This window comes from Rhopilema esculentum, chromosome 8 (genome assembly GCF_057945365.1).
Source record: "Rhopilema esculentum isolate cy_ngs chromosome 8, ASM5794536v1, whole genome shotgun sequence".
NCBI lineage: Eukaryota > Metazoa > Cnidaria > Scyphozoa > Rhizostomeae > Rhizostomatidae > Rhopilema > Rhopilema esculentum.
This window is the reverse complement of record NC_142822.1, coordinates 716,546-730,850: the sequence shown is the minus strand read 5'-3', so window position 1 is coordinate 730,850 and position 14,305 is coordinate 716,546. Positions and strand designations below refer to the sequence as shown.

Below are 14,305 nucleotides of genomic sequence, written 5' to 3'. Positions count from 1 at the left end.
GTGAAACGAAAGAAAACTGCATTGTTGAAAAATAAATTTCGATTGAAGCTTTTTTGAAAACCGAATCGTTGATTCTCTACTCAAGGTCAGTGTTAGTATCCATTTTATGTCATCATTATAAACATTCTCCGCACGATAAACAAGAGACGGATTCACGTTAAAGGGGAGGGGTAATCCTTCGAAGTATTACAGTAGGGCGCTCATACTAGGGTTTACAGTAGTTAGTAGCTCGAGGGACAGCATCTCCAGTTTATGGTTCATAATGATAAACTGTTATCTTGGAAATTTTCACAAGTATCAAAGATACAAGTAAAGTGTTCTCAAATTTTCTAGCCATTAGTTGGTTCTTTTATTTTCGGAGTCTTAGAGCAAATTTGTTTTCTTGTAACCGGAACAATATGACAAAATTATTTTTCCGTTAGTGGGGTGGGGGGTATGTTTAAATATGATATCTGTTATTGTAGTCTTACCCTTTATGAAAATATATATAGAAATTAAATCATTGTACTGCAATAATTGGATGACATTACGTATTATGACCTGGTCTTTATTTCCGACGTTTTCTTGTTTACAAACTGCTCCTTGATACCCTGTGTTCTTGTCAGTGGTTGAATGATCGCGGAAGCAAATTATATGGTAGGAAGTTTCGATTTGAAACATTGAAAGGAGGGGCAATTAACTCTCTAAAATAATCGTGACAATTGTATTTGATGCATTGATAATAAGTTAAGACACTCATCACCGAACCGCGTTTGGTGGATTACGGATAACCACTTCACACAAAAAGTTTTGCTGTGGTAAGAATATTGCAGTCGAATCGCGTCAACTTCCTTGCCCCCGAGCCGAAAAGTTTTGCTGTAACCTTTCGTTTTCACATGGCAATGGCAGGACGATTGCAAAAAGAGGTAAACTTTACTTAATCAAGAAATTCTCATTTTTTGCTTTTCAGTTACGTTTTAGTCAAGCCTTAAACTAGCTAAACAAAATATGATAAACTAAACATGTTTTTTATGTCCTCTTCAAGGTCAATTGCTGTCTGTCAGGCCTAAGAATTAAAAAATATTATGACCGTTATTTGGCGATTAACTAATTCCGTTACGCTGTTGATGAACTATCCAAAATCTATAAATTTTCCATAAACCCTACCTCAAAATTGAGATATAGTATAATATGAAAAGCATACACTTAAATTTAATTGAAATTTGCAAAAATTCAACAAATCAATAAAGTGAATTACCTTTCCTTTAAAAATGATACCCCAAAATTTAAGGTCATCGTAGAAATCAACCCAAAAATATATGACTATGTTTGATTTTATCAAGTCGATACCCCAAAATTAATTTTCTTTTTGAAAAATGGTACCCCCAAAAAATGGCACAACCTGTACCAGGTGGAAGTTAACTGTCTGTGGAACTTCCACATACACTGGTACAGGATATGTTATTTTTTGGGGTACCACTTTTCAAGCCACTGATGGCAATGCCACCAAAACCTGGCTTTTTAAGGATTACTGTATGTAAGGATTCTACAACAACATACTATTAATTCTTTCTAAGACCACTTCATAAAAGTTTTTTGATTAGCTGATAAGATTATGCTCTGTTTTTTGAAGAGAGATTATTTTCAAAAGCACATTCTTTTTACTTCAAATTTTCCATCTGAGCATTTTTCTTGCATAATTCTTATTTGGAGCACATTTCTAGCTACAGTGCTCTAATAAAGTTTGTTCTCATGAAATTTATACAATCAAACACATCTAGGTTGCAAAGAATAAAATGTCCCATTGTAATACACATACATTTTAAAATTGTTTACTGCTTTTAAAAAATTTAGAATTATAAGCACAAGAAACACACTTTAATAAAAAATTATTGCAACACCAGCACCATAATATGAATTTTCAGCAAAAGACAGGTGAGCCTGAATAGAAGATTAAGCACATATAAATTAAGATTTGGCTTCACAGTAGGATTATTAAATTTAATGTCAGGGGAAAACACACCAGTGGCATCACATTGGAATAAAAACTATTAACACTGTGTCCACAAAGAAACATCTTTCTCCTGACTTGTTGCATTAAATTCAGCTAAATGATTGATCAAGATAAAGTTAAATATGGCCTTTCTCACAGTGTGATCACTTGAACTTATTGTTTATTGTAACATTTTTGGTACCTACCAGGAAATTTTACAAAACACTGGATATCAACAAGAAAATTCAACAAAGAATTTCATAGAAATTGGCTAAAATTATGAATTGAATGTTGGCAAGTTTTTTCTTTTATCTGCTGCTCTCTTGTAAGCAGTTTATTCCAGGGCTGGTAAGAAATTAGATGATCTGGAACATTCGGAGAGTGGGACCCATGTTAGCCAAGTTTGAAACAACACAAGGGTACTAGGACATTGTGAATGTTGTGATCACAGCATTGATTTGTTTTGTCTTTATTATATACTTTAGTATATGCCATTCTGCACATTTGTACAATTCTGTTAACATATGTTTGCACATTTTGATACAGTAAAGATCTATTATTTGTATTGGTCACACTGTGGGCCTCAATATTCTTGTTGTAAATATCTTCCTTATGCATCTAGTTTTTTTGCTGCTATAGAAGTAACTTTTTGTGTATGAAGAATTGAATACACTATAACTGGATCAAAGTGGGTTAAAGGGAACACATACAACCATCCATCCTGTCTATAAATATATAGAGACCCTCTAGATCTCAGGCTAATAGCTGAACAAACCGCTTTGGGCTAAAACAAGTTTTTCAAAAGAATGTTGCCTGTAGCACATGAACTATGAGGGTCAGGGATGCCAGAATCAAGGGAGGTACAGCCGTTTTTAGAATAGCATGCATTGTTTTTAGTGGCTCACTCAAAATATTTTGTAGAGAAGGCCCCCTTCATTTAGGAACCAATTTCCTCCTATCTCTTTTCTGCCTAGCTTTCATCTTCCTGGATTGGGAGTTTTGCCCCAGTGCCCTGAGATTTTAATAAAATGTTGTCCATCTCGTTCTTTCGGTACTTTTTCTGAAGTTTGATGCTCTGCGGAGTGTCAGATGAAGAAGCTTTCAGTATGCTGTAATATTTTTGCTTCTTTCAAAGCCATTTCAAATTTTGTACTGTCAAAATAGATTGTTAATAGCTAATACAGTATCATCATAAGTGCACCAGTATTCTTTGTACACAGCGACAGGCTACCTAACTTTGAACCAAGAAATAAAAAATTATATTTTTCCTTCTTCTAGTGTATCAGTTGTTAGAATTGGAATATTTTATGACAAGAAATGAATTCCTTTACTGCTAAACCTTATGGCCCAGCATCCAAGCACTCAAGTCTTCCAAGAACTGGACCGCAAGGAAATGACCAGGCACAACCAGGGACAAAATCCATGCCATCACTGTCCGGTGATATTTTGAAACAGAGAATTGCATCAATGCAAAAACAAAAGCCAGGCAAACCAGGCAAACCAGGTGATGGAGCTTTTTCTACTCCAAAGTCATTCGTAAGTTCTGGGACACCTGTTATTTCAGAAAGTGAAATTCAGCTTAGGAGAAACTCCATGCACAGAACTCCCCCACCACCAACTCCAGACACTAAACCAAATTATGACAAAAGTGTGCCAGAATTCCTGAGAAAGAAGCTAAAGCCCATAGGCATACCAGAAAATGAACAAAGTAAACAAGAAAGTGAAAGTATAAAAGAAGAAGATAAGGCACAAGTGGATGAAATCTCAAAAAAATCATTCCGTAATAGCAAACTTATGTTTGAAAACATATCAGTTGCTTCTAATGTTGGGCCCAAGCCAAAACCAAAACCAAAATCATTTAAGTCAATTAATGGCTTGAAAAAAAACGGTAATGGTGACCAAGGTCATATCCTGAAGCAAGATGAATCAACTGTTGATTCTGGTACCGAAAATAAAGGTGAGGAAGTGAGCAAAACTCAAACTGATTTTGAGAAGAGTATCAAGAATGGAGGGCAGCAAAGTGAGGGTGAAGATACTGCTGTTGTTGTTGAGGACAGCTGTCCAGAGTCAAACACTGATGCTGAATCTGGTAATGGTGCTGAAGGACAAATCAAGGGGGAAATTGAAAAAGTTCAAGATAATTGTCAAAACTTGGAAATTGCAGCTAATCTGAAGCCTCCTGATGTCAAACTTCCTGCAGTACCTATAGGTTTGAATGCATGGATGGACCGTTATGTGAAGAAAAATCCAAAACTCCAAAAACCAGAAAGTAACAAGAATGAGGCAGCCTTGTCTATACCTGGCAAGGAGTTTGGAGGCTTTTCACAAGCTGGCATAGGTGCTGCAAGTGATGAAAATGCAATAGAAGATGAACTTTATGATGATGTTAACAATGATTTAAAAGGTAAACTATATAGCTATTTTTATCTCCCTTTTTATGTTACTCATGCATCAAAATTAAGCCAGAGAGGGTCAGAATATGCAGGGGAGGTGAAAAACCATTGTTTTTAATTGCATGGTGTTAAAAGCTCAAAATTGCTTTCTTTTCTTCAAATGTTTTGTAGCATATTTTTGCTGCATTATATCAAGAAATCATTGGCAAGTTTAACTGCCAACTCCAAGAGACCTGAAAAATTCAAAAAATAAACTACCCGCGTTTATGTTGGACTCAAATGGTGGCGTAATGGAGACAGCCCTAGGGCCATGACTCATTTTGGGGCCCAAAGTTATAAGCATCAAGAACAATATTTAATTTTTATGATAAAAGAAGTAGTTCAAGGTTCATAAAAAAGTTAAAGCTAAAACTAGTTTATAGATGGCTGTTTATTTATTTCAATGGTTTCCTATTCATATCACATGCAAAGGCCCCAAAACAGTGCCGTCGGGACATAGGCCCCGCTGCCCCCGCCCCAAAAATTTTTGTCCGAGTTGTTTAATTATTAATGTGTAGGAGCTCAATTCACTTTTGAAAATTCTTTGCGTACGGAAACATGGCCTCAAAGTTCAAGAGTTACACGCAATATTTCACGCCGTTTGTTTGCAATTAAATTCATCGGTTTTTGGTAGAAAACAGCTTTTATCTCCACGTTAGAGGGGGGGGGGGGGGAGCAAAGTCTGGTGTGTAAACTTCAAATAAGAGCTGCATTGCTACGGTCATTCCTTACAACTTTCTGTCGGTGATATGATAAAAGAATTTTGAAATCTGAAGGATGCGCCGAGAAAATTTTCACCGAAATAAGAAAATTTTCACCTGAAACGTCAGGGTTTCCAACCATTGTGCCCAACGGAGTGGACCATGCGTGTTGCAGGCTTAAAAGATGTGTTAGAAGTTTTGTAGCAACTTTGGGATTGCTGCCTAAAAGCTATTTTAGATCTTGAACTAAGGGGACGTAGCATTGGTGTAAGCATCAAGTGGAATTGTTTGACTATTTCTTTGGTGTGAACTTAGGATATATGACACTTAAGCCTTTCGCTTGTGCTACAACATTCATAAATGTCTGCAGGGAATGCCAATGCGTCGCAAATTTAGAAGGAAAACATTATCAAATCTGCGCTCTGACGATGCTATTTCTTTGTTTTTTGGAAATTGAAAGCAAGCAGCGAAGAGTATGTACATTGTAGCATGTGCTCCAAACCTCCAACTAAAAGCATGGGGGTTCCTGCTTCGCCACGTAGAAGATAGCGTCAAGCAAGATTTTCTCTAGGAGGAGCGGGAACAAAATTTTATGGTAAAGAGGAAAACCACTATCGTGATAAAGAGGAGAGCCACTATCGTTATTTGCAATTTAAACATTTAAAGACTGTATCAAACCTCAATTTATCAAAATGATCATTTGTATGATTATGCAAAATTGGAAAATCTTTTATTGTCTGCAGGCGAAGATGAGCCGTTTGATAAGCATATCTCTTACCTTTGCTTGATATTTTAAATGTTGCGCCTCCTACAAATGCCATTAGTGAATTTCTTGTTCAAGTTTGAGAAGACTTTAAACATCTTCGAGCAACAGTGACCCCCCAAGAAAGACTAAATCGCAGCATGATTTTAAATCAACTTATTCTTCTTTGCGTTGCAAGTGTTAGATTTTGCAGCTTCTTCTTCCTAGCTTCGTTTCTTTTCTTTGCTGATCTTTTCTTCCTACTTTGGAGTAAAGTCGTTCGCCAGTGTACGAAAAACTTCGTAGAATGAAGACAATTGCAGTTTAAGTCGGGGGGGGGGGGGGTCAAAAAGTTGGGGATCTAACAATTTTGAGTGGCTAAAAACGTTCGTAGGATAAACGTGTAAAAGGCCAAAAGCAAGGTTTTCATGTACTTGTATTTGTATTTGTAAAGCAAGGTGTTGGGAAGTAGCTGACGTTTTAATATTAATTAGATTGCGATTTCATGAAGGTTTGTTGCCCCTTATAGACAACTTTTTTGCTTGGCCTTTGAATGTCGTTGACCCTTGGTTTTTTAACTAACAGTTACTTTGGTCCGTTACGCTGCTGCCCAAGTGTATTGAAAATCTTTGCAAATGAAGTTTTGCGAAATTTCCAAGATGAGGCATCATTTTATTGAAAGCAGCTTATTGAAAGCACATTGAGCTAGCTGCCTTAGCACAAAGCAAATTCCAAAGTATTTTCTATTTCGCTAAACATGATGTCCTGTGGTGATTTCAGATACATCAACGGATGATGCTGATCTGGTGTATGATGACGTTCAGAGTGGTCAACAGCAAGTGGATGCAGCAATTAGTAATGATGGTGAGGAGTTCTACGACGATATTGCTGTTGGTGGTTCCAGTGCAGCCATTGATGCAAGTAACGATGAGGTATATGATGACGTGGCAGGCACAGCCAGTGATGAAGTGTATGATGATGTTGCAGGAAAGGGGCCTAGCTCAAATGAGCCAGAACCAGAGATTTATGATGATGTTAATACTGAAGCGTGAGTACGCAGATTTGTACAAATATTTATTTTGCATGAAGGCAATATTTTATAAATCACAGACTTCTTTGAAGAAATATCTGTTTTTATCAATTCTAAAGCAATATTCCTTACTTTCTAGCATAATTGCTTTTGCGAAGAGTCATTTTTATGAAATACTAGAATTTTCGTTGATTCGTTGAAATTCTTAGCTTGAACATGAACTAACAAGTTTCTTGCATTTTCAGGGCTCCTGTGTATGAAATAGAAGAAGGAGTATGTATTTATTTTAAAATGTGAACAATTTTTTTGCGGTACAGAATTTGAAAATGGCTTTGAAAAAAGCAAACATTTTACAACATACTAAAAGCTTTTTCGTCTGACACTCCTCAGAGCATAAAACGTCAGAATAGGTTCCGAAAAAACACGATGGAAAAATATATACCCAGTTGTGGATCGAAATAGGCCAATCAGAAAAACGCAAGCACAAGACCGGTATAGTTGACCAAAGGAGTTCGTTTTTTCTCTTGGACTCCATTGGTAATTTTTCTTTAGGCTCGCGGCACTGATTGGTCAACTATACCGGTCTTGTGCTTGCGTTTTTCTGATTGGCCTATTTCGATCCACAACTGGGTATATATTTTTCCATCGTGTTTTTTCGGAACCTATTCTGACGTTTTATGCTCTGAGGAGTGTCAGACGAAAAAGCTTTTAGTATGTTGTAAAATGTTTGCTTTTTTCAAAGCCATTTTCGTATTTATTTTACTTTTTAGCTTAAATCTTAATGTTATCAATTAATCAACATTTATTGAATGACCATCAGAAAATTCTATCAACTGTCTTGTCACTTGAAGAGCCACCTGCTTGCTGTTGTAAATATCATCTTTCGTTTTTTCAAAACTTTTATTTGTCAATTATTTGTTCTTATCTTTAACTGTTATACTAGCCAGGTTTCAAGGGGGCCTGGACAAAATGGTTTGGATTTTTGCAAAAAAATTTATATTTTTTGAAAAAGATAAAAGATTTCATTTTATTTCAGGAGATTGGAGAACAGGAACAGCCAGGGTTTTATGAGCCGGTAGAATCAATCCAACAGTATATGAGACAGGACCAAGTTGGCAAGTGAGTTTAAACTTTTGGTAGTTCAAATTTTTAACAAACCATGATTGAAATGTAATTTGGATAACATTTTGGTCTACAATCGATGACACATTTAATGAGAAATAAATAAAAAATGATTTATATCTTTCAAAACTCTCTCCCGTCTAATATGACGTCACTTTTCTGACTAACTGACTTAAAAAATTCGCAAGCGGGGGGCTTGTGAGGCTGGAGCTCCCCAAAAATTCTCAAACTGTAGTATATTTCCTTTATAACTGTGTATTTAATGAAAAGGAATACAATGGACAGCCCCCTAAATATAAATTTCTTTCCGACGGCCCTGGTAGTGAGTGATATCAACTCCTAATCTTTCCGCACTATACTAAACCCGGGCTCAGCCCACCTCGGCCGACTCGACCTTTCTCAGCCCTTTTCAGAACCTAGGCCAAGCAAATTTCACTGCACCTGCATGCGTTGTGCATGATTGAAGACATATTGACAGCAACCTATGTGCGAAACCTAAACTGTTATTGTTTATGTAAACTGTGGATTTTTATTTTTTTCAACATCAAATTATTCCTTTTTGGAGTTGTAACAAATATAAATCTTAATTTGCTTTAAGAGACGCGGTCGATGCAGCTGCGAGTCCTGCAAACGATAAGGCGAGCAAAAAGAGAGAAGAGAAAGAAAGGAAGGAAAGGGAAAAGTTGGAAAAGAAAAAGAAAGAGGAAGCAGAGAGGAAATTTAAAAAGGAAGAAGAAGAAAGGAAAAAGAGAGAAAGAGAAGAAAGAAAGCGTATCGAAAAAGAAAGAAAGTCATTCGATGTGAGTTACAATTTCTTTCTTTTAGAAAATAACTTTTATTTGTTCATAAAAGTCCAGAGAAGCTTGATAAAAGATCTGATATATGTATATTAAAAACGATTTTTGACCGCTCGCTCATTTTCAAAGATTTTGTTTGAATATTTTTTCGAACTTAACAGAAGTATTCCTTTTAAATGTTTTGCTTGGAAGGTTATTTGGATATTTATCTGGTTATTTAAAGATGCTTTATCTTCTGAATTCGTAAAACAGCTTGACGCATTAGCAACTATATCTATTTGTTGTAGCTGAAACCAGATGAAGATCCTGTTCCCATTGAACGACATATGGCAACTGCCAGCATGAAAGGCAAAGGAAAGGATCTGGCAATAACTCGTGGGGAGTATTTAGACGTCATCAGCAAGAATAAATGCCCAAAAGGAAAAGTGCTGGTGCAGAACTGTTATGGCAAGCGTACGTAGAAGTCAGAGTCTACTTAGAACATTGTAAGGGAGATCCAGCACATGAAATAGTTTGTTTCGAATCTTTGATTGCAAGTTGCGAAGAATTATTGCATTGATTGTTTAGATAGCTAGTTATTATTGGATAATTTAAATAATTTTATTGGGAAATTGAGTTTAAGAATGAGCATCCGTCTCTGTAAAAAATGGTGACATTTATGCATTGTCACTTTGCAATGGTCTTTGCCAGCTCAAAAAGCGCCAACTTTGGTTTGATGAATGTTAAATATGCACAAGAAAGAGACACATATGCCAAAGATTGTTGCGCATAAGTTTGTTATTGACGTTTTCAGGGTTGTCTTTATTGAGACAATAGGACTTTCCATTTCTGTCTTTGCAAGCATTGAATCTGATCACCGAAGTGGCTAGGTACAATCAAGTATGCCTCAACCTTTTTTTGTCTTTGAATTGCAGTTGGTTTTGTATGGTTGAAAGATCTGGGCATTGACAAAAGGAAGGTAAGGTTTTGTTTTGTATTTCAATAGCAAAATTCTCCTAAAAACTCTTAATTAAAGCGAATTCTTTTAAAGATTTATTTATGCCCATGTGTAGGTTGTAATTTTGATTGCAACTAATCTGCTTTACGCTTTTTGATAAACTTAACGCTGTTCATTTTAGTCCTTAATCGAAGCGTCAAGTCCGGTAGCGGCCGTGTAAGTATTCCTGCTTACGTTTTGTTTATCATCATCATCGTAATCATCATCATCATCATAATCATCATCATCATCATCATCATCATCATCATAATCATCATCATCATCATCATCATCATCATCATCATCATCATCATCATCGTCGTCACATCATCATAATCATCATAATCATCATCATCATCATCATCATCATCATCATCATCATCATCATCATCATCCTATTCATGTTGCCGCTTCTTATCATGACTTTATCCGGGAATCTGCTTTTCATTTTATTTCTATGCCAATGGATTTCTGGTTTTGCAGAGTTGCATTTGGTGAGATTGAAGAAGAATACGAAGACGTCTGTTCGACAACACCTTCTTCATCAACGGCCATCATGTCATTATCATCTCAACCCACAACGAAAGGTAATTCCTATCTGTTTCCTTTTATTTTCGGCCGAGGCTCAGCCCACCTCGGCTTTTCATATTTTTTTAATCAAAAAAGCTGGTTGAGGAGGAGGGGTGATTAAAGCAATTTTTTATCACGAGTGTGTCATCAAATAAATACAAGAAACACAGGTTACTATCCTCTTGTCAAACTATCAACAAGATGCATTTGTAAGTTGATGACCTCGCCAGAAAATTGAAAAATTAATGGGTCATAAAATTTTTGCAAAAGGGTACCTGCTTGACCGTCAATGGAGTTAAATTTAGGGATTGGGGCACCCCCAGGTGGCCGTTTGGCCGTTGATTGGGGGTGACCGCTGTGCGGAGTTTTTATGAACATTTGGACATAAATTCAGCAGTGACTTTCTCGACTTGCCGCTGATATGGCTGTTGCACAAGGGTTACCGGTATTAGAGGTTTCACTGTACTATTCTGTTGCAGATAATTCAACGGTGCCGACATTTGCTCATTTTTCCAAGCCAGCTTCACGTTCAAAATCTGCTCCTCAAGAAGAGAAAGTCGAAGCAGTAGCTGAAGGCGGTATATATGAATTTGTTAGTTTCTTCAGAGTGCCAGAAATTGTTGTAAGCGTAGATGATAACCATTGAATGCTAGCAGGGAAGCTTTTTTGTCATAGAACTATCTTTCAGAATCCACGAGCGAGCATTTAGAATCCCCTCAAAGGATATGCAAATTTCGAAATATTGTTGAAAAAGGCAGACCCAGTCATCATTCATCAAGGAATTCTAGAGTTTTTACCTATAAAATTTCACAAGACTGAAATTTATCTTGATCCAAAATTCATGGCTGAACTATTTGTTGAGGAAAAGCGAATCTCTTACGGCCTGACATCATGCCAGTACCAGTTGCATACAAAAAGGGCGTGTCATAGAGACAATCAGGGACACTGGACAAAACCTTACTGACATATTATTTACGCTGATTTGGCTTTAGCCTGCTTTTGCAATTTCCATCACTGGTTGGCGTCTCTACATTGTACTCAAGACCATCGCTAGAAAATTTGTAACCCTAGTGGCGTAATGTCATTTTTCTTGTCATAATGTAAAGGCGATGTCGTTTTTCTTTCAGGTGACATCTATGAAGTTGTCTAAAGGCGTCCTCTTGGTCTGATTTGCAATCAAATTTAAAGTAAACAATTAAGCTCCATGTATATAGAACTACGTAACGCGTCCGTTGGCTTAGCCTCCATTGTTCGTATACTATGTTGATGTTCCTTATGTTCTAGGCGACCTCTCTCGCAGTAAAATAAAGCCGAAAACTCTGAAAACATGAAGTATTTAGATCAGTTGATACAAGTCAAATCCTTTGCTGGTATTTTAAACTGCAATATTTTATTTACCTATGTTTTTATACTTACAATGCACCGATGTCCATCGTTTTTTCAATCCAGGGCGTTATGGCACCGTGTTTGAAAGTTGATGGACAGTTGAAAGGCCTATAGCATTAGATAAAAGGAATAGAATTGATTTAACTTTGTTATGAAGAAAAACAGATTCTAAAATTTTTTCTCCCCTAATAAAGATTTCTTTGAAGCTTAAGTGTTTAAATCCGAAATTTAGCTATCAATTCTCCAAAGAAATTTTTCCACTTTAATAGGGGAGAGGGGGAGGGAGGGCTCTCGGGGAATGCTATTTGAAAAGCATACTAAATAGGGTTTTGAAAATATGCCCATAGCATCTTATTTAAAGAATCTAGGCACTTGCTAAGTGTATGTCTAGAACCCTTCAAAGTGCAGGATGATTTAATAGTATAAATATTTTTGCTAGAAATATCTTTTACAGAAAATAGCAATTTTGAATTCCTTCTATATATAGTGTGCTGTAAGGTAACGTCGTTTATATTGAAGTTTTACTTAGCAGATTGTGCGTTTTGTAATATCGTATCGTTCAGGTTTTGTATTAGAATAAAAAACAAATTGGCGTTTTTGTCAGTTATTAATCTGCAAGAATGGAAACTTTTAACGTCTTTGATGGGGTTTAAAATGGCAATGGCGCATTGGTACTGGCTGTAATGAGTTTTTATCAAATCAGAAAATTTGCTGCCATTTTACAATCGTTTTTAAGATAAAGCCCTATTTTGGGTTCCCTGACCACTTAAATGACTTGCAAAAGTATCAGTCTTTCTTTGGTGTACGTCTTTCCATAGAAAGCTTGTTGCCAAGTACCCTGGGTACAAAGCCGAAAAAGATATTATTTTTGCTGCCGTTGAATTTTTGTGGCTCTGGTACCAAGGATAGTTGCGAAGGGACGACAGAGCGAAGCACGTATATTCATCGAGTAGCTGGGCTCCGGGGGTGGGCACTTGAACTTCTTATATACGGCGGGGGTCTATCCAAAATCATCTAAAGTGACCTAACAGAGCCGCCGGACTTAGGTTCGGACAGGGGGGGGGGGGGGGGTTGAAAAGGGAAAAAAGCCACAAACATCTATTTTTCCGTAACATTGGTTATTGCCAATAATGGTACAGCTTTCATTGTAGTTCAGAAATTTAGAAAAAGCATTTCACAATGCACATAGCAAAAACTGTCTTTGCTAGCGTGTTGACAGCTATGTGTTCCATTCAGGGGCCACACACTCTTTATCCCACTTGAAAGATATTTCAGTCATCTATCTATTTACGGTCATCTATCTATCTACTTACGGTTACGGTATTTACTAGTCTCTATCTATTTCAAAGCGATTCTCAGTCTCTATATATTTCAAAGCTTCTCTATCAATTTCGTTCCTTATCTCTTTCGAAATAATTTTCAGTCTTTACCAGCCAAATTTTCAGGCTCTATCTACTTTAAAGCTTTTCTATCTATTTCATTCTTTATCCCTTTCAAAATAAATTTTCAGTTGTTTTAAGGCAAATTCACAGTCTCTATCTATTTCAAAGCTTCTCTATCAATTTCGTTCCTTATCTCTTTCGAAATAATTTTCAGTCTTTACCAGCCAAATTTTCAGGCTCTATCTACTTTAAAGCTTTTCTATCTATCTCATTCTTTATCCCTTTCAAAATAAATTTTCAGTTGTTTTAAGGCAAATTCACAGTCTCTATCTATTTCAGAGCGATTTTTAGTCTCTTTTTTTTATCCAGAAGATATGAATTCCCAAGATTACATAAAATGCCAAGTAGTGCCACTGTGGTAGTACGCTGGTCGACCTACGTAATCGGCTGAAAAATGCCTGGCGACATACTGATGAAATGTTTCCCGCAAAAGAGACATTTTCTTTGAGATTCACGCGGGTTTGCGCTTTCTCCAGCAGCATCTAGATTCAGGCTGTTTTACTGAAGATCTTTAAGCAAAATCTCTGGCCGTGAAATGTTTGCATTCAGCAAAACAGAGATATTTTGAACTGTATTCGTTCTACTTTTTGATTTAGGCCGCCTTAAGCTATATTAAACTTAATCCTGGGTATAGTTGACTGGGAAATTTGTGTCAAAAAGACATTTTCACAGGGATTTTTCTGGCATCTGTGACCCGAAATGTAATTTTGCTTGGAATTAGACTCTTTTTAAGCCATCGGTGATATTAACATTGCATAGAAATATGAGATCTTTTGCGTATGAAACACTTAATACCACAATCTGCATCATTACACAACATTAAAAAGTTTTATTGTTTAGCGTTCTGGAAAACCAAAAAGTGTATGATAGAAATATAAAACAAATATGTGCCAAGTGATTTCGTGGAAGGGAGCTGAGAATTCGTGGTTGTCCCCTCATTAAAATCCAGAGAGATTTGGGGGCTGAGCAGACAAACCCCCTTAAAAAGCGAGCACATGTTTGGCTGAACGAATTCTGTGTTGGCAACCATTTATTATGAAGTAGATTTTCCGTAAATGGGCAATTTCCTGTCAGTCTATTTGGGATGGTGATTTGTTCCCTGATTTCATATACACAATAGATAATCTGTAATACT

At 36.5% G+C, this 14,305-nt stretch overlaps 1 protein-coding gene across 1 annotated transcript; it reads left to right on the top strand.

Moving 5' to 3' along the window:
* Positions 1-762: 762 nt before the first annotated feature.
* Positions 763-12,316, top strand: LOC135694531 (uncharacterized). The gene is made up of 12 exons (XM_065213320.2): positions 763-905; positions 3,251-4,376; positions 6,628-6,895; positions 7,123-7,150; positions 7,914-7,996; positions 8,598-8,799; positions 9,084-9,249; positions 9,711-9,754; positions 9,915-9,949; positions 10,256-10,359; positions 10,822-10,920; positions 11,470-12,316. Exons 2-12 carry the CDS (start codon positions 3,290-3,292, stop codon positions 11,490-11,492), a joined length of 2,139 nt encoding a protein of 712 aa, XP_065069392.2. The 5' UTR covers positions 763-905; positions 3,251-3,289; the 3' UTR covers positions 11,493-12,316.
* Positions 12,317-14,305: the final 1,989 nt, after the last annotated feature.